Raw genomic sequence first — 19065 nt, forward strand, 5'->3', positions numbered from 1 at the left:
CAGCCTCTATGGAGCTGCATCTCGATGCCATTGAGAAGGCTGGCAGTCTCCTGGGAATCCCACATCTGACACCCAGAACAGAACACTGGCCCAACAGATATACCCTCTATTCGTGAAAGAGTTAAATTAAAAAACATGAAATAAGCTTACCTACTTACCTCACCTCTGCCTACTCTCGCCAAAGCCTTACCACTCTGACTCAGACCACTTTGACGATGACTGCTCTGCTGGACGGTACCTCTCTTTTCTGGAGACTGGGTTTTTCAGTCTCCACTCTGGACCTGCGCAGGAATGCTTCTACCTCGTCTGTGCTGCTGTCCAATCAAAGACTTCCACTGAAAACTGGCTGCTTTCTCAAGCTCCGCTCCGGACGTCCTCTTTGCTTGTTTGTGTTTACATCACAAATGGGTTTTTTTATTCCCTCACAGATTTTGGGAACATTGCAATTTGATGTTCCACTCATCTAATTGATTAGTCTTTAGTCTCACATATTTGGGATAACAATCCTCTGTACTGCGCATGGAATCATGAAGACTCTTTTACTAAAAACAGTATACATGTCTTAAAGATAAGAAATTGTGCAAATGCTGGAAATCCACAGCAACACACACAAGATGCTGGAGGAACTTAGCGGGCTAGGCAGCTTCCATGAAAATGCCAAAACCTTTCTTCAGGACTGGAAAGAAAGGGTGAAGATCACAACAAAAAGCTTGGGGGGAGAGGGGAAGATGGAAAACTGGAAGGTGATAGGTGAATTCAGGTGGGTGGTAAAGATAAAGAGCGGAAGTTGAAGGAATTGATCGGTGAGGAAAGTGGACCATAGGAGGAAAGGAAGGAGGAAGGGCAAAAGATCATGAAGAAGAGTCTCAGCCCAAAACTCTTTTCCAAGATGAGCCCTGACCTGCTGAGTTCCTCCAGCATTCTGTGTGTGTTGTGAAGAACGGGCACCAAGGGTGGTGATAAGACAGGTGAGAAGAGGAAGTCTGCACATCCAGTACATATTTCTCCACAACTTCCAGCATTTCCAAAGGGATCCTACCACTAAACACATCTTTACCTTGCACCAATTTCTATTTCCCACAGGAATTGCTCCCTTTGTGATTCACTTTCCATTTGACCCTCCCCATTAATCTTTCTCCCAGCACTTATCCCTGCAAGTGCCAAGTTGCTGCACCTGTTAATCCACCTCCTCCCTCACCTCCATTCAAGGTCACAAACAGCCCTTCCAGGTGAGGCATCACTTCACCTGCACATCTACTGGGGTCATCTATTTTATCTGATACTCCTAATGCAGCCTCCTCTACATTGGTAAGACCTGTGGTAAATTGAGGGACCTCATTATCAAGTACCTCCGTTCCATCCAACAAAATTGGAACTTCCCAGTGATGCAACATTTTAATTCTGATTCCCATTCCCATTCTGAAATGGTTGTACATGGCCTCCTTTTGTGCCATGATGAGGTCACCCTTAGGTTGGAGGAGCAACACCTTATATTCCATCTGAGTTGCCTCCAAACTCATGGCATGAATACTGACTTCTCTTTCCAATAAAAAAAGATTCTCTCCCCTTCCCCTCTTTGTCTGTTCCTCACTGTGGCCTCTTACCTCTTGTCACTTCCCTATTGTCTACTCCAGTGCCCCTCATTCACTTTCTCCAATGGTCCACTTCATCAATCACCTTCTAATTATCCCTCTTTCCCTCTCTCCCTCTCCCCATCTTTTATTCTGGCACTTTCTCCCTTCTTTCCTTCCTGAGTTTCTCCAACATCCTGTGTTTGTTACATATATTAAAGGCAAGGTTTTCCCTTCAAAGTGTCTTATTTTTTGCTCTATGTAAACACAGAAAGCTTAGAGATCAAATCTGGAATCGTGGGCATACTTTCAGATTTTTTTTCATTATTTCTTCTGGAGAAGATATTGGTACTTATCTTAACTGTTAATAGGTGTAAGCATCTTTATATCGGTGATATACTGTATCACATTTGCTAAGTTTTGGTTGACAGTATTACAGTTTTAATCACCCATTAACTGGACTTGATGGATGATCTGTCAGCAATGAAAATTAAAAAGCAACCTTATTTGCATGTAATTGCATATAAAGAAAAAATGGTAAAATAAAATCATTTCTCACCAGCATGCGTGAATGCATGTGTCACTACCAACACAAACATTTCCCATTACAATTTTCAAAAAAATCTCTTCCTAGAATAATGCATTGGTGTTTATGAGCATTTTTCTAAACAAGTAGCAGCTACATTTTTCTAAGTTGACAAAATTATACCTCTGTTCAATCAGTGAGATGTATAATACTTGGTAAAAAAAAATTAAACATCTGGCATTTAACGATTATGTCAGAGACAATTAAACATCACCATGTAGTTTCTTTGTTTCATGCTCCATCAAAAAAAATTGTTTGGTACCTCGTATGTCACAGTCCTTTTTATAGATGTAGTAACATCAAATCCTGCCACATTAATTTCTGGTTTGTAAGCAGTTATATTTTAAAATTCCCTCTCTCCTCCCCTCCTCTTGACAGGTACTGGTGTTTATTAGAAAGTGCTTTTATATACTTGTGAAGTTATCACTTGTTTGACATTACAGCTGTAGAATATAACTGAATAGGTAAAGTCTCATAATTCTGTTTACAGGAATGTAACTGAAGGAAGCAAATTCTCTTTATTGGCACAACAAAAATGTATTTTACAAGCATTAACTTTAAGCCATCTTCAGTGTTTATGGGGAACTATATAGTTTTAGAAAATACGAATGCTTAATCTTAGCAGTTAATGGTTACAGCTGTAGCAGACCATATGGCTTCTTAAACCTCTTTCTACATTTAGTAACGTAACTATTTAACCTACGCCAATCCTACCTTCACATCCTATTCCCATAATCTTGGCTTCTCCTCGTGCTCTAAACTCCATCTAAATATCTAAGCAGCTATACTCCCTGCATGGAAAATTCCAAGTCATCTATCTCAACCATCATCTGAAGATTTTTTTTCATCTCAGTATTAATTCATGAATTAACTGTCCTGAGGTTATGCTTTCCACCCCATCCCCAAGTCAAGGCTCTCAATCCAAATCCTTCTGTGGATTGCAGGGAGGAGGGGCAAGCTCCTGTCTTTACATTTGTTCTTGCTACTGCACTGCTGCCATCTCAACACCAGCATGATGAGGTGAATTTCAAAGTTCAAGGTAAATTTATTATCAAAATATATGTCATCATTTATTCCCCTGAGATTCATTTTCTTGTGGGCAAAACTACACACAAAGATGGACAAGTAACTAAGCTGCAAAAGAAGACAAATTTCAAATACAGAAAAAAAAATGATGTAATAAATAATGTTGAGAACATGACTTATAGGGTCCTTGAAAGTGAGTCCATAGGTTGTAGAATCAGTTTAGTGACTTACAAACTTGGTCTGCTTTTTCATGGAGAGCAGTGGACTTCCATAATCAGCTTCTTGGCAATGGCAAAAAGAATGTTAACAGAAACTGTTGTGGATTACCGATGGTAATGTTGGCAGCTAGTATCCTATTGGAATAATTCTTTCAGTTGGAGGAGCTGGAGGCAGGTTACTCAGGGATAGAAATTGCCTGTGTCGTGTCATGTTCATATTTCAGCCATGACTATGCCTGTAAATTCAGAAAAGCACATTGATCTGCTGACTGACTGAGTTCCTCTAGCTGCTTGATTTTTGCTCTGGATCCCAATTTCTGCATTGTCTTGTGTCTACAGATTTTTGCACAATATTCTTTTAGTCTGTATTTTGAACTCATATCCATACATAGTTTTGGTGATCAATCACAAAGTTTTCCTGAGCAGCAGCCTGCATAGAACTTGTATTACACTTCGAAATTCAGTACTTTGTTTATAGCTCATTTTAAATCAAAATGGCATCTGTGCATTTAATAAAAATCTTATTTTATGACTCTTCCCTTGAGTCCTGAGAAGTGTTTTGCTAAACACTCCTCACATCATAAATTTCAGACTTCGTGACTATATTTTGTGAGGTTAAGACAAAATTGCACACAAATTTCTTTTGATAATGAATAAAAGTAGCAATTACTCCTGATCAAATTAAATGTGTGCAGCCTTTTTTTAAATTACTGTAATTAGTAAGGCTCTGTGGCTTCATAAATTTTCAATTCCCTTTACGCAAGACTTCTCTATTATTGAGGTTAACCTTAGATCTTGATTTATAAGCTCCTGGAATAAACTTAGTCCTGACTGACTGGTGACCATTGGAAGGCTGAAGACCATATTGAAGCTTAAATGCACTGCTTATTCCGCGCTCCACTATTGCCAAGTTGAACAAGAATTTAGTTGATTCTTCCCAAATGTGTATAGGTTAAAAAAATGTAAAGTGATATAGAGGAGGAGCTCTTTAAAAACATGAAGGTTGATGTCCACAACATCTGATGGAATTTAACATGGATTATTCAGAGAGGCAAATGAGGTGATTGCTGGGGCTCAGGCAAAGATCTGGCCACAGGCGAGATCTCATCAGACTGGAGAAGAGCCAGTATTGTTCCCCTATATAAGAAGTTCAGTGGAGACAAACCAGGAAACTGTGGGCTGTTGGAGAAATTCTTAGGGAGGGGATTTACTTACATCTGGAAAAGTCAACGTCAAGTTTATTGTCAAGTACATGCATGCACAGGTGCAAGAAAAAATTACTTGCATCAGCATAAGATGTACATAGTGTCAGATAAGTAGCATTTACAAGAAAAGCATAAATTCTACGTACATTATACATAATTTTCTTTGGAAAAGAAATTGGAATTTGAAAAATGTCCATTGTAGTGCACAAAAACGATAGCCTTGTTAGGAAAAATCACGTGGAATTGTCAGAGAAGGCATGCATTATAATCTTGTTTGAGGTTTTTGAGGTGATGATGAAGATGATTGATGAAGGTTCCTCATGATAGGCTGCTCTAGAAGTTAAAGGCACAGGGGAGCTATGGCGACTTGGTGGATGGGATTCAAAATTGGTTTAGCTATTGAAGACAGAGGGTGCGTTTGGAGAGGTGTTATTCTGGCTGGAGGTCTGACCAGTTGTATTCCACAAGAATCAGTGCTGGGACCTCTGTTATTTGTGATCTATATAAATGATTTTGTTGAAAATGTAGCCTAGCTGATTAGTAACTATGCAGGACACACATAAATTGGCAGAGATGTGGATTGTGAGCTAGGTTGTTAAATATATTGGTAGTCCTTCGGATTCGAAGAAGACATCCTGTTGTGCAGTTCATCTGTGGACACAGAGGTGGCTCTGCAGTCCCAGTCTGGAAGCACAGAGTCTAACACAATGGGGACACTGAAAGTCTGTTGTTGTAATAATTGTGACTGCTGTTCTGTGACCCCGCTCAGTTTTCCATCAGTTTTTGGCAGCGCCTGTCTTCAAAACTGGTGTAGGCTTCATAGCACATAACTTAGCAACATGTAGACCCATCAGAAACGTGGGCAGAGAAATGGCAGGTGGAGTTTTTAAACAAATGTGAGATGCTGCACTCTGGGAAGTTAAATGTAAGAGGAAAATACACAGATGATGGTAGGATCCTTATGAGCATTGATATACATTGATGTACAGAGGGATCTTGGGATGTAAGCTCCTGCAAAGTGGTAACACAGAGAGGTAGGTTAGTAAAATAGGCATATGATATATTGCCTTCTTCAGTTGTAGTAATGAATATAAAAGTCAGGAAGTTATGTTACAGCTCTATAAAGCTTGAGTCAAAGTGCATTTGGAGTACCGTGTGCAATTAAGGTTGCCACACTACGGGAAAGTGTGCAGAGCACCGAGATGGGGCCAGGGAGCCACAGTGATGTTCTGTGGGCATATGTTTATTATGGTTTTTATTCTATTGTGCATTTATTGAGTATGCCTGCGAGAAAATGGATCTCAAGGTTGTATATGGCGACATAGATGTACTTTGATATTAAATTTGCTTAGGACTGTTTTTTAGAAGTGGTTCACCATGATGCTGCCTGGATTAGAGAGAATTAGAGAGCTTAGGCGAAGTTGGGACTGTTTTCTGTGGAGCATTGGAATCTGAGGGCAACCTAATAATGCATAAAGTAAGATGGGGTAGATAGAGTCTTGCTTTCCCATTCTGGAAATGTCAGATATTGAGGACAGAGCTTCATGATGAGAAGAGAACATTTAAAAGAGATCAAGGAGGTAAGTAACACACACAAGATGCTGGAAAAACTTAGGCAGGTCAGGCAGCATCAATGGTAGGAATAACGAGTCGCCATTTTGGGCTGAGTCCTTTCACCAGGACTGGAAGGAAAGGGAGAAGAAGCCAGAATAAGAAGTTTGGGGAAAGAGGGGGAAGAGTACAAGCTTGAAGAGTGGTTGTGCCTGGAATGCACTGCTAGTAAAAGTGGTAGAGGCAGGTAATGCTTAAGAGATACATGGACAGTGTATGAACAGATGGGGAATGGAGGCATTTAGACTATGTGCAGACAGGTCGTATAAGATTAATTTGGCAGTACAGTTGGCATAGAGATTGTGGGCTGACAGACCTGTTTCTGTGCTGTACTGCTCTATGTACTTGTCAACAGTTTGAGCAAAACCAGATCTTTCGCGGTCTCGGTAATCTATATGATGCCAAGATAAGTCCAGCTACCTATCCATTCGGTCACTGAAGTCTGTCTATCACTTGAAACATTGCCCGCAGCTCTCCTCAAGTCCACTGTAGCAATTCTCATTCATGCTTTTCTGATCTGAGATTTCACTATTCCAGATTCTAAATGGCCTTTCATTGTCCTGTAAGCTCATTCAAAAATATGAGCATTCCCAATGTTAATTGCTTTCTTCTCAGTGAATGTAACTATTTACATGTAGCCTCTCTGCAGTAATCAAACAGATATGCAGTTTTTCAGAACATAGGTGCTGGATCATAGTGGGAAGCCAGTTAAGAGAATACTTTTTGAAAGTGACAAGGCAAATATCTTCTATTGACTCATGTAAGACACTTTATCAAACAATGCAACACCCATTGATACATTAAAGCCATTGAATGTGCATTATTCTGATTCTATGGCATTGTAATTGTAAGAGATATTTATTTATTTATTTATTTATTTCAGCGATACAGCATGGAGTAGACTTTTCTGGCTCTTTGAGACACACCGCCCCAGTAACCCCTGACAACACTGGCTTTAACCCTAATCTAATCATGGAACAATTTACAATGATCAATTAACCTACCCAGTATGTTTTAAAACTGTGTTTGGAAATTGGAACTCCTGGAGAAAATCCATGCATTCTTTGGGGAAGATGTACAGACTCCTTACAGATGATGCCAGAATTGAACTCGGAATTCTGATGTCTGAGCGATAAAAGTGTTCGCTAACCTCTACACTGCCATGGCGCCCATAAATTTTCATGTTAATTCACCTTCAATAAAATTGCTTATATCTGTCTTCTGGAACAGGTTTACAGACATCTCTCAGGAGCAGCAACTGCAATAGCTGTCGGTACGGTTAGCATAGTAGTTAGCACAAGGCTTTACAGTACAGGCGACCTAGGTTCATTTCCCACTGCAGCCTGTAAGGCGTCTGTAGGTTCACTCCGTGACCATGTGGGTTTCCTCCAGGTTCTCCGATTTCCTCCCACAATCCAAAACCATACCAGTCAGTAGGTTAAATGATCATTGTAAATTGTCCCATGATTAGAGTTAGATTAAATCAGGGTATTGCTGCATGGCATGGCTGAATTGTGATGATAGTTGCAGCATATATAGACTCATAGAAAAATACAGCACAGAAACAGGTCCTATGGCCTATCTAGCCTATACCAACCCATTTAAAAAGCCTACTCCCATAATGATTTTATGATAGAGAACAGTTAGAATATGTTACCATATGTATCCGAGCAGAGCGATACATTAAAAAGAATTATTAACAGCAGAGTGATAAATTAATAAGGATTATTTTCCTACCAATATGCAATAATGTGGAAATAGAAACTTCACAAGGGAGTTTCTCATGGTGCAGCCTCCTCTACATTAGTAAGACCCACTACAGACTGGTGGGGAGATACTCGTGGAACACCTTTACTTTGTCTGTTTCAAAAGGGAGGATCTTCCCGTAGCCAACCATTTCAATCATTTCAATTTGACTTTTCATTCCCATTCAGACATGACCATGGCATCCTCTACTGCCATGATGAGGTCAAACTCAGGTTGGAGAAGTAACATCTCCGATTCCGTCTGGGTAGCCTCTAACCTGATGGCATAAACATTGATTGTTCCAATTTCTGATAATTACTCCACCCTCTACCTTACTCTCTTTTTCTCTTCCCCATTCTGGTTATTCTCTCATCCCTTCTCCTCTCCTCACCTCCCTTTGGTTCCCCTCCTCCTTCTCTTTATTTCATGGTCCACTCTTCCTGTCCTATTAGATTTCTGTTTCTTCAGCTCTCTGCTTCTTCTACCCATCTCCTCCCAGCTTCTTCATTTCTCTCTCACCTGGTCTCACCTATCACCTGCCAGCTTGTACTCTTCCCCCTTTTCCTACCTTCCTATTCTAGCTTCTTCCCCCATCCTTTCCAGTCCTGATGAAGGGTCTTGGCCCAAAATGTCCACTGTTAATTCCCCTCCATCGATGCTGCCTGACTTGTTAAGTTCGTTCAGCATTTTATATATGTTCCTCAAGATTTCCAGCATCTCCAGAATCTCTTGTTTCTATGATGGGGAAGCAGATGCTTTTCTGACTGCACTTTTAAGGATCTTACTGAATTAGTTTGATATATACATTAAATCAGCTTTAAATGAACATAAGCACTTTATAGTTAATTGTATATTAAACAATGTTGCTATAATTAGTCAATTACATTTCCTGAACAGGAATAATTATGAATCTAGGTCTTTTAGCATTGCCTTTGCCTTTTTCATTGCTCACCTTGATAAAAAAAAATGCACAACAATGCTCCCAAAACTGAGCTTGTAATGGAGAAGGTGGTCTGAACCAGACTGTGATGAGCTAATAGAAATAGACCCAGAATAGAATAAATCTGTATCGGTGAGATTAGATCCAACTGGACTATAATGGGTTTAGAGAGAGAGAGAAAGAAGTAGATATCTCCAATTGACTGATGTGGGAGAGAGCATTTTTAGACAATGTTATTATTATATGGGATACATAGACTGTGGTAGATGCAGATTCCATTGTGTCTTTAAAAAAGGAATTCCAGTTGAGTATTTGAAGGTTTCGAAAATACAGGATAAGGGGGAAGAGTGGAGAAAAATTGTGGAGAAAAAGACTTGATTGTTCTTTGTTGGATTATGGTGATTTTGAGATTCGGAGATTCTTTGAAAGTCAAGAATGAGGCATAAAACTAGTTGCTTTTGGCCTGTTTATTAAGTGTTACAAGAATAAGGAAGAAGTGCTGAGAAATTCTGGTTGTCTTCAATAATAAAAAAAAGCAACAGTCCAGTGATAAGAATTAATCTGTAGGATAGCCAGATTTAAGTGATGTAACATCTGCTATGGAAAAACGAAGGTAGAAAAGTACTGAAGCAGCCATAATACAATTACTGGAAAATTCACTGATCAATTACATGTATATATGTGATATGTAAAAATACAAGCAAGCATTGGGAAGTTAAACAGTAGGAAATGTACAAGGAAAGTAAAAATTCTACACCCTAATCCAAAATCTTCAAGGTGCTGTACTTGAAGAGCTGAATGAACTTTTTTTGCTATAAGGATTCAGAGAATCTCAGCAACCTGTAATAAAAATGTATGTGTGTGTATTTCTGTAATTGATTTTGAAATATATTTGTTTGAGAATGGATGTATCCGTCCAAAGATTGGGGAGCCTAGTCTGATTTCTGGTTCAGGTGGAATGTGGTTACATTTGCAGTCAAACCTGGACTTCAGAGGATCTGGAGCCAAATATCAGGAATACAGTACAGCAGATGGCCCCGATTGTAGCAAGTATTTTGTGCTAGTGACGAGAAATCTTTAACCCACATTGTTTCAGACTGTAGTTGTGATTTGATTTTCAACAGTGGTTGACTATAGCTGCTTAGTTTTCCTCCTTAACAGGATAAACAATTGATATTTCTGGGCACGTTTGTTCAAGTTGAAAAATTACAATTTTTACGAATGTGTTTCAGGTTCACTGATGTAAAGGATTCTTCAGGGAAGCTGGATTTTAGTTTGCTTTCTCCTGCTAAGAAAGATTATTGGGCCATGCTTGCCTACAACCGCTCGAAGCTCTGTAATCTTTACTTCTCAAATGAGCTGAACCGCCGCTTGTCACCTCATGGAGTAACGTCCAATGCTTTGCATCCGGGAAACATGATGTACTCCTCACTGCATCGCAGTTGGTGGCTGTATACCCTACTGTTTGCCTTGGCCCGTCCTTTTACTAAGTCAATGGTAAGTAACCAGCTCACTGCACTTTCTGATGTTGGACTGTGTTTGATTGAAGATGCTTACTCAAAGTGAAAACCCGGCTGTACATATTACATCTTTGATTATCCAAATTAAACTCGGTGCTTTGCAGGGTGGAGTACTTGAATTTGTGTGTAGCAGGTTTTTTTTCTTCATTTTGATTAAATCAGCAGAAATGTATTTGTGAAAGTAATGAAATTCATCACACAGATGGGCCTAAGTGGAGAGGCCGCTGTCATACTTATCACCACAACTTACCCAGAAGTAGTCAAGAATGCATTGTATTCATTAAAAATGAGTTGTGTTTTGTGGAAAAATGATGTTACAATGCCTTATTTGAAATTAACTAATTCTGCATGCATTTAGTTCTATTGATGTTAATAAGGCCTGAAAATGTAGTTGCACAAAAATACTCCGTGTTCCATAAAATGTGTGGCATTAATACAGGTGAGATTGCTATGACTGCTGCTCTAGAGCTATGGGAAGTATCTACATGACATTGTTGAATTGTACCATTCGATACCTGCAAGATTTGTGATATAAACCAGTTAGATCATATAGGGGCTAGATATACAACATGTTATGTCCTGGTCTATGGTTTTGAGTGTTTGGTTACTTGGAATTTGGTTACTTGGATAACAAACTTATCTGCGGAGCAATGGTTAATGATGTGGCCTGCTATCTGGTTTTCATTTCTGGAGTCACGTGTGAGGCTGGATTTGATGAGGTTGCTGATGACACTGCTGTTGGTTGATGGTAGCCTACATTCTTTGTGCCATATACACATGACTGATGAGGAGCTGTTAGTTGAGGACTTGGTTCTTTTCCAGAACGTTTTTCCAATACACCTTACAGTAATTGGGTGGGTCAATAGGTAGGTTTCACACAAAGAAGTAATATTCAGTCATTACAGTGACTTAATTTCAATTATAGAAGATGACAATATTGCTTCATCTCACTCAGTCTGCACTAACCATCTAGTTGCAGTGACACTCCCAATTATAATAATTCTGCCCAAACCCTCACTTTCACATCAACTTCTCCTTGGTTCCACCACCCACCTGCATAAAAGGCCAATTTGCAGAGGCCTACTAAGCTCCAAATCCACATATATTTGTATGCAGGTAGAAACAAGAGGACCAAGAGGGAACCCATGCAATTGCTGGGAGACCATAAAGTGTCTATTGGATGGAAGGCCAGGGTTGATAATGCCACCCAAACATGGTATTAAGATTTCAATGCCCTTGATCTCTATTCTTTAGTTAGTCTTGATTATTGGCCAAGTAACTTGTGATTCCGTCAATAATCTTTGGTGCTTTTTTTTTGAGTGAAAGTATCCATCATCTTCTGCTGAAGTAAGTAAATGCAGACCATTTTTGTCTTCCACAGTTTTTACCTATTCATGAAATACAAAACTTGTGTTTTAAATTTAGAATCAACAGACATTTTTATGAAAAAATATTCTACAGAGAAAAAGCTATTCATTTCACTTGATGAATACTCTTATTTGCCATTGTTTTAGCTCTTTTTATGTGTAGTGATCATGATAGTTGTTGTAGTTTACATCTATTGTAGTAAGGAGGAAGAGGAAAAGGTTTTATACACTCAGTTGGAAATTCTGAATATTTGGAATAAGGTAAGATGGTATACATACAGTATATTTTTAATAATGTGTAAAACAAATGAAAACCTATTTTAAGAAGTATTTTAGAAATGTATGCTAATTATACTAAGTGAAAGATGGATCATGTTTGAACTGGTCTCTCCCTGTTGATATTTGAAATTTGTAGGCATGTCAAGCAGATTACCATTATCCTGTGATTTGCACAATCCTTCATTCAGACAAATATTTTTGTTGGCAGCTTATGAGTAGGAGACTAGTGTGTCTTTGAGCGGCTAGAGCTTAGCAGATGTTTTAAGCAACCAAAATGTTTTCATTTTTCCCCCCCTTCTCAAAGTGATGGATCAAAATGCCCCGAGCTTGCAGAAAGTTCTGAGAATATTGGGTTACCTTCCTAGTTCTAGTGCATGGCTGTCCATTGTACTGGCATTTTTAACAGATGTGCTTTCTTGTGGTAATAGACGGGATGCAACCCAAGTTGTGTTTTAGAGTTATAAATTATATCAAGTTTATGCACCGATCTGTTCCTGTGTTGTGGGCACCTTCCTTTCCACTTCATTCAAATCAGGTGATTTTGCTTTTCAGCCTATTGCTTGCCTGAACTTGAATCAAAGCAGGAACTTCATTGCTTTTGTTGGCTGATCTCCATTACAGCCAGTATCTGGGTATCTTATTATTCCTGGTACTCAAACTCAACTTTCCATTTTGCATTCCCAACCCTTATATGTAGACTCTTTTATAGATTGGGCAATTTTTCTCATTCTTTTACAATGGAGGAAATAAGGCGCGAGTAAAGTTACCTCACCATTTTACTTCATTTTTTTGCACTTTCCAGTTAAAGTAAGCATTGTATAATTTAACTACTTTTCCTGAATTTAATTATGTTTGCTAAGGGGAGAAAAAACACTTCTTTCATAGATTTTCAGTAACTATAAAATTTGTAATGTTTGTTCAGCTGTATAGACCATATAAATTTATCTGAAATAAAACAAGATCTCTTCTGACTTTGCAAGTAGTGGATGCTATGAGGATAATCATCGATTTTTAACTGGAGAAATGTACTGTTCAGAATCTGGAAAAAAAGACTTCACCTCTGCATCCTCAAAATATATCTCATAAATGCATCAGTTTATTGTTTTGTCATTTTTTTCATTTTTATTGGAAGATTTTTATAACATGACTTCTATTTTAAATGTATTTCTAGATTATATGCAACAATACCACAGAAATAATTTTCATAGTTATTCATGCACAGATTAAAAACTAGATGGTGTTAAAGCTTGATAATCTTTCTATTCTGCCTGTCTCTACTAAACAGTAAAGCCAATCACTGACATTAAAACATTAATGTTGAAATATAGTCTCCAACAAACAGTTTGTGTGTTTGTTGGATATTTGAATATGATGACACTGTGGGAGTACTTTCAAATGACTTCAAGGTGTGGGTTTATTTTTGAGTACAGCTCAGAATAGAATATGTATAGAGTGATGCTTTTATCCTGAGAAGAAATTAAGAACATGACATTCCAGAAGCAAATGTAACAAGGAGACGAGGAATAAACTGAAAAACCGGGGAGCTATTCAGAAAAAGGTTCCAAAAATTAATTAACAAACCCAAAACAGATAAGCTCAAGATTCCAGTATGTACATAAATTTGGACAGAGCTGTGGGAAACTTTAGAAGCACTGTGGGATGTGGGATTGATAACAGATGGCTGTTGTCCTTTGTCACTATTTTGTATTACCTGATATAGACGTACAGCTGAGCTCTTAGGACCTGGAGAATAAGAGGAAGAAAACCTGAAGGGATGAAATGGGTGGTGAATTAGCTCTGTGTTTCTTTTGGTGCACAGCCTATAGAGGAAGCTCTGCTCATGCATGTAAATGACGTGCCTGCCAAAGTTATAGAGAAAAGAGTGAGCAAAAGTCAAATAAAATTCATGCCATGGTATTAGCAATTCACCTCATAGCATGAGTTATGACAAAGAGGTGCTAGATGACGAACTGGAAAATATCATATCCTAATACGTTTCTTATCTAAGTAGCATTGAAAAATATCTATTTAATAGATCAAGTCTGGCTGTATATTTTGAGAGAATTGCTGAATACAGGGGGTGTTATTATTTAAAAGGTAGTTAAAAAACCAAAAAAAAGTCAAATCTTACTCAAAGAAACTGTTCATTCTTGAAATTGTTAGTGAATATGTACTCCGAAAGTATGGTAATGAAAGCTAATATGAAACATTAAGGAAGTTTATTATGTTTGTTAATCTTGCTTAGTACTTTTCCCTGAGTATGTTGACATTTTTACTGCTAAAAATGCAAACTGAAGAATTCACCAGAACTTTTTTTTGTTGTGAATGCTGTTTAACAAATTATTAGAAAGGCCCAGGGAAAGGGAAATGAGCGTTTGAAATAGATAATAAACTGATAGAATAAGATGATGCAAAGTTTTAGTAATTAGAAGAGCAACATCAACATGGATATAAATGCCATATGCATTAATGCAGGGATTACTTTTGGGCCATTTTGTAAGATTAATTAGCACAAAACATATTAACGCTTCTATTAAAATTGGACAGAGCAATATCATAACATTGTGTTAAGCGTTTGCTGGCTAATATTGCGAACAATAGGTCAATGTGTATGGGGAGTGGAGACTAATATCATGTAGCTGTTTATGTAGCATCTTCTGTACAGTCACTTTGGGAATATTGCAATTCAACACTTTATTAAAGTAAATTACTTTGGTGTCCATAAAAAAATGCTGAACACTAAAATACAATTTTCAAATTCTATAACACTACATGGGATGTGATCCAAAAACTATTCATAACCACTAACGATTTCACAAGCCTGCCTATGAATTATGTAGACATCCTAGATATGTAACTTTGTATGCAGTATTGTTTGAGTAATATTCATAAAATATCTTAATAGATATTATTTTGTTCATGTATTTCTAAAGGCAGTGATATTTTTTGATATTAAATCTGGATTAACAAGGAGTGCCTCTTAGTATTCCACTGTCCTGACTTGGAACTGTTCATCGCCATGAGTTCAAAATTCTAAAACACTCAAACATATCAGTAATGTGGAAGTGCCCTCAGAGAAATCAACTGTTCCAGGGGATTCAACTCTATCTTCTCAGGGACCGTTAGATATAAACTATAAATATTGGTCATGCTTGCAATGCCCATATTGCACATTTTGCACAGCCTTCACAAAATATATTCTTCTTAATTATACAAATCTCGTATTTCTGACCGTTCCTGAAATAAGCATTCTTCTTACTTCATTTTTGAAGAAAATGCCCTTTACTTTTGAATTGTGTTGTTTTGCTTTTTCTTTGTATCCCAAGCTCATGGGGCCTTAAAGTAGCAGGTGGTGTTTATTTTTTATTCCACGTGGATGGCTTTAATAAGTAAGGCCTGTTCTGGAGTTGGTGGACTGTCCATGTGTGTGGGTGTGTGCTATTTTTGTTGTGTTCTGTGTTGTTCTGCTGAGCACTGTGAGCATGCGATTGTTGGTGCCAGAATGTGTGGTGACACTTGCGGGCTGCCCCCAGTACATCCTTAGGTTGTGTTGATTTAATACAAACAATGCATTTCACCGTATGTCTCCCTGTACATGTGTTAAATAAATCTGAAACTGAAGTAAATCTGTTTCTCCTCTATTCCCTAATGGATTTATGTGTAATTTTCTGATATCTATGATCCCTTATTTTGGACTCCACATAATTTTGCTGAAAGCGTTTGAAAATTAAGTAACAAACCAGCAGTTCTTGCTAAAAGTGAATAGCTGATAACTGGTCCTTTATGCTTTTTACCATTTTAGATCTATGTGGCAGCTAGAAGGCGACCTTTGCATATTGAAGCCAGTGGAAAAGCACCTGAAATATTTTAAATTATTGTGCTACTGGTCCCAAAACAGTATTAAACATAGATTCTAAAACAATATTAAACAAAGAAAATTCCTTCAGATTGCAAAAGCTGAGGAATGGGCGGTGCTGTATTGACTTGAGTCCAGGTTAGTGGAATGCAGCTCATCTCAGTTTACACCCTGTGAGAGTCCACTGTGAAATTGGTTTGGGAGAGTTTCAAGCTAAATCTATTGTATGTGTGTTCATAGCACAGAGTTCCATACTTGGCACATTATTGACAGCTTTTCAGAAGCTCGGTATGGGGTATCAAAAATATTATAAAGGCAAATCTTGGAAGTTCATTGTTATTTTCAGAATCATGGCAGTTTTCTTTGATGTTTGGTCATGCCATCTATGACTTGGAAATTTACATTACCGTTGGGTCCCAACAAGCATCTAATATCCCAGCATTCCTGAATGTCTTGAATAATAGATTTGTAATCAATTTCTTCTGGTAATTCCCCCCTCTCACTCTTCTATTCCCCACTTTAGCTCTTACCGCTTCTTCTCACCTGCCTATCACTTCCCCCTGATGCCCCTTGTCCTTCCTTTTCTCACATGATCCACTTTCCTCTCCTCTCATACTTCTTCTTCTCCAGTGCTTTCCACCTATACCAGTTTCTTACTTCATCTCCCCTCCCCTAACTACTTGGCTTCACCTTTAACCTTCTAGCCTGTATTCCTTCCCCTCCCCCCTACCTCTTTATTCTGGTATCATCTCCCTTCTTTTCCAGCACTAGTGAAGGGTCTCAGCCTGTAACGACTGTTTATTGATTTCCATAGATGCTGCCTGGCCTGCTGAGTTCCTCCATCATTTTGTGTGTTTTGCTCTGAATTTCCAGCATCTGCAGAAACTCTTGCGTTTAAGATTTAGAATTAATTGTGTAGTGATAGAAGGTGGGATACATTCCTTTTGGTTGTCGTAATCAAGCTACAGCATGTGTGAAACCTGGTAATGTAGCAGTTAGCGCAATCACTGATAGGGTTCGATTCCTGCCACTGTATGGAGTTTGTTTGTCTTTCCATGACTGTGTGGGTTTCCTCTGGGTGTCCGGTTTCCTCCCACATTCCAAAGACATACGGTTAGGGTTAGTGAGTTGTGGGCATGCTATGTTGGTGTTGGAAACATGGCGACACTTGTGGACTGCTCTCAGCACAATCCTCGCTGGTTTGATTTGAAACTATGACATGTTTCACTGTATGTTTCTATGTACATACAACAAATAAAGCTAATCTTTATCTTTATAATGTACTTTTCCTCTATCTGCTGGCGCCGATGCACTGTAGCTCAGAAGCATGAGGAAACTATGTTGTGCAGTTGAAGATAACTTTCCACCGAATTATCTCCTTATTGTCTACCCACACTAAACACTTACAAACTGTATATTGTTATAGAAAAATAACAGGGTATTATCAATTAATTTTACACTATTAGAAAATTAGTTTTGTTACATAGATGGGCATTTAATTCCAGAAAATGATTGCATTTAACCAAAAAAGCAGTTTAGAAAAAAGGTAGTGCTTATTCCGGAAATATCTATTACCATTTTTTTCCACTAAGTAGTTAATTCTGAAAGTACCTTATGGTCTGAAGTAAAAGGTTAAATTGCACTCACTTTTGAATCATAACTGTCTGTACAATCAGCTATGAAAATAAAAGTGTGGGGATGATTTCCTTCAGATCTTATCATTTCCTATTACTTTGTGTTTGATGTTGTTTCTTGGTTTCTGGTCTTCACTTAGTGGTGCATTCAGTTCGAGAGAGTTTCTACCATACAAGAATGCACTCTTTTACTGCTGTACTACCTCACCATTGGTGCTATTCATGATAACCCGGCTGACACTGTGTATGGGAGACCATAGAGCATATTATGTCATACAACATAAAAGCAGGCCCTGTGGCCTGCCATGTTTATACTGATCATACTGATCATCATATGCTTATCCCATTTACCAGCACATGGTCTGTACCAGCCTACTGCGCTTTGGCCATTCAAATGCTTGTCCAAATACTTCATAAGCTTTGTGGGAGTCTCTTCCTCTATCATGCTCTCAGACAATCCATTGCCGATTCCTCAGTGTGAAAATAATATTCTTCTGAACCCCTCTAAGTTACTTACTCCTAACATTAATCCTATGCCCTGTGGTCTTATGAATACCTATGCCATGGAGAACGGTTTTTATTCTCAACACGATAAGTGCCTTGGATAATTTTGTATCCTTGTATCAGGTCCTCCCTCAGCATCCTCTGCCCACAATCTATCCAGTCTCCTTTCATAACAAGTCATTCCATCAAAGGCAGCATTATTATTCTATGGTACCAGTGGTTTGAATACCAGTATGGATTATGCACATTTTTACTCTGAAGTGATATTATTATTTTTGATGAATGTATTTTTGCTAATTGTGAATTTTAATACTGTGATTCATCATCTTTTGTTCTTTAGCAGAACCCTCATTTAGCACAGGGGCCATCAGAGTACTCTGAACATCCTCCAGGCACTCTTTGTCTTCAGATTACCACCTTCCTTTGAAAGCTTGTCCTATAAATTGTGCAGTGGAGAAACAAAGTTACACAAAACATTTTTTTAAAAAATAATGTAATGAAGCAGTGCAAAAATAAAATAATGTCATGAGAAGAAGGAAGTTGATGTTTTAATGTGGTAAATGGATCACATAATTAAGGCAAAACAGGGAGAATAGCCAGTATAGTATGAAGAAGCAGCGTAAGGGTTGAAAATAAAAGATAATGTTGCCCCTAGAATCCTAACTAAATGAAGATGTTTGTTTTACCCTTCTTCCTTGCATATTCTTAGCCTCTAACGTCTTCCATCCTCCTCCGCCCTTCCTCCACCAAAAAAGCATTATTTCTGGAAGAACTTAAATGAAATGATCTGGGAGATGTCTGATATGTAAAGGAAAGTTTCAATAAAGAAGGAAATTATTAACAAAAAAATTAAGGGAAGTAATTGGCTCAGAATGTCACACTTCAAGCGTGATCCACATAATGCAAGCAGCAATTCATCTAAGTGATTTATTAGAATGCCTACTGGGTTTGATTAGAAGCCAGGGACTGGGGAGTTTCGGCACCTAATCTTAACTACTTCTG

The 19065-nt window shown here is 38.2% G+C and overlaps 1 protein-coding gene across 4 annotated transcripts in view; it reads left to right on the top strand.

Moving 5' to 3' along the window:
* Positions 1-19065, top strand: part of wwox (WW domain containing oxidoreductase) — a 1112408-nt gene that overhangs the window by 386607 nt on the left and 706736 nt on the right. For all 4 annotated transcript variants that reach the window (XR_009516344.1, XM_059993260.1, XM_059993262.1 and 1 more), the window contains one exon: positions 10136-10400. Coding sequence is in view for 3 of the 4 variants with exons in the window: in XM_059993260.1 (XP_059849243.1) it covers positions 10136-10400 (265 nt within the window). In the remaining variant the exon portion in view is untranslated. The remainder of the gene's footprint in view (positions 1-10135; positions 10401-19065) is intronic.

The sequence above is a fragment of the Hypanus sabinus genome, chromosome 17 (assembly GCF_030144855.1).
Source record: "Hypanus sabinus isolate sHypSab1 chromosome 17, sHypSab1.hap1, whole genome shotgun sequence".
Classification (NCBI taxonomy): Eukaryota; Metazoa; Chordata; class Chondrichthyes; order Myliobatiformes; family Dasyatidae; genus Hypanus; species Hypanus sabinus.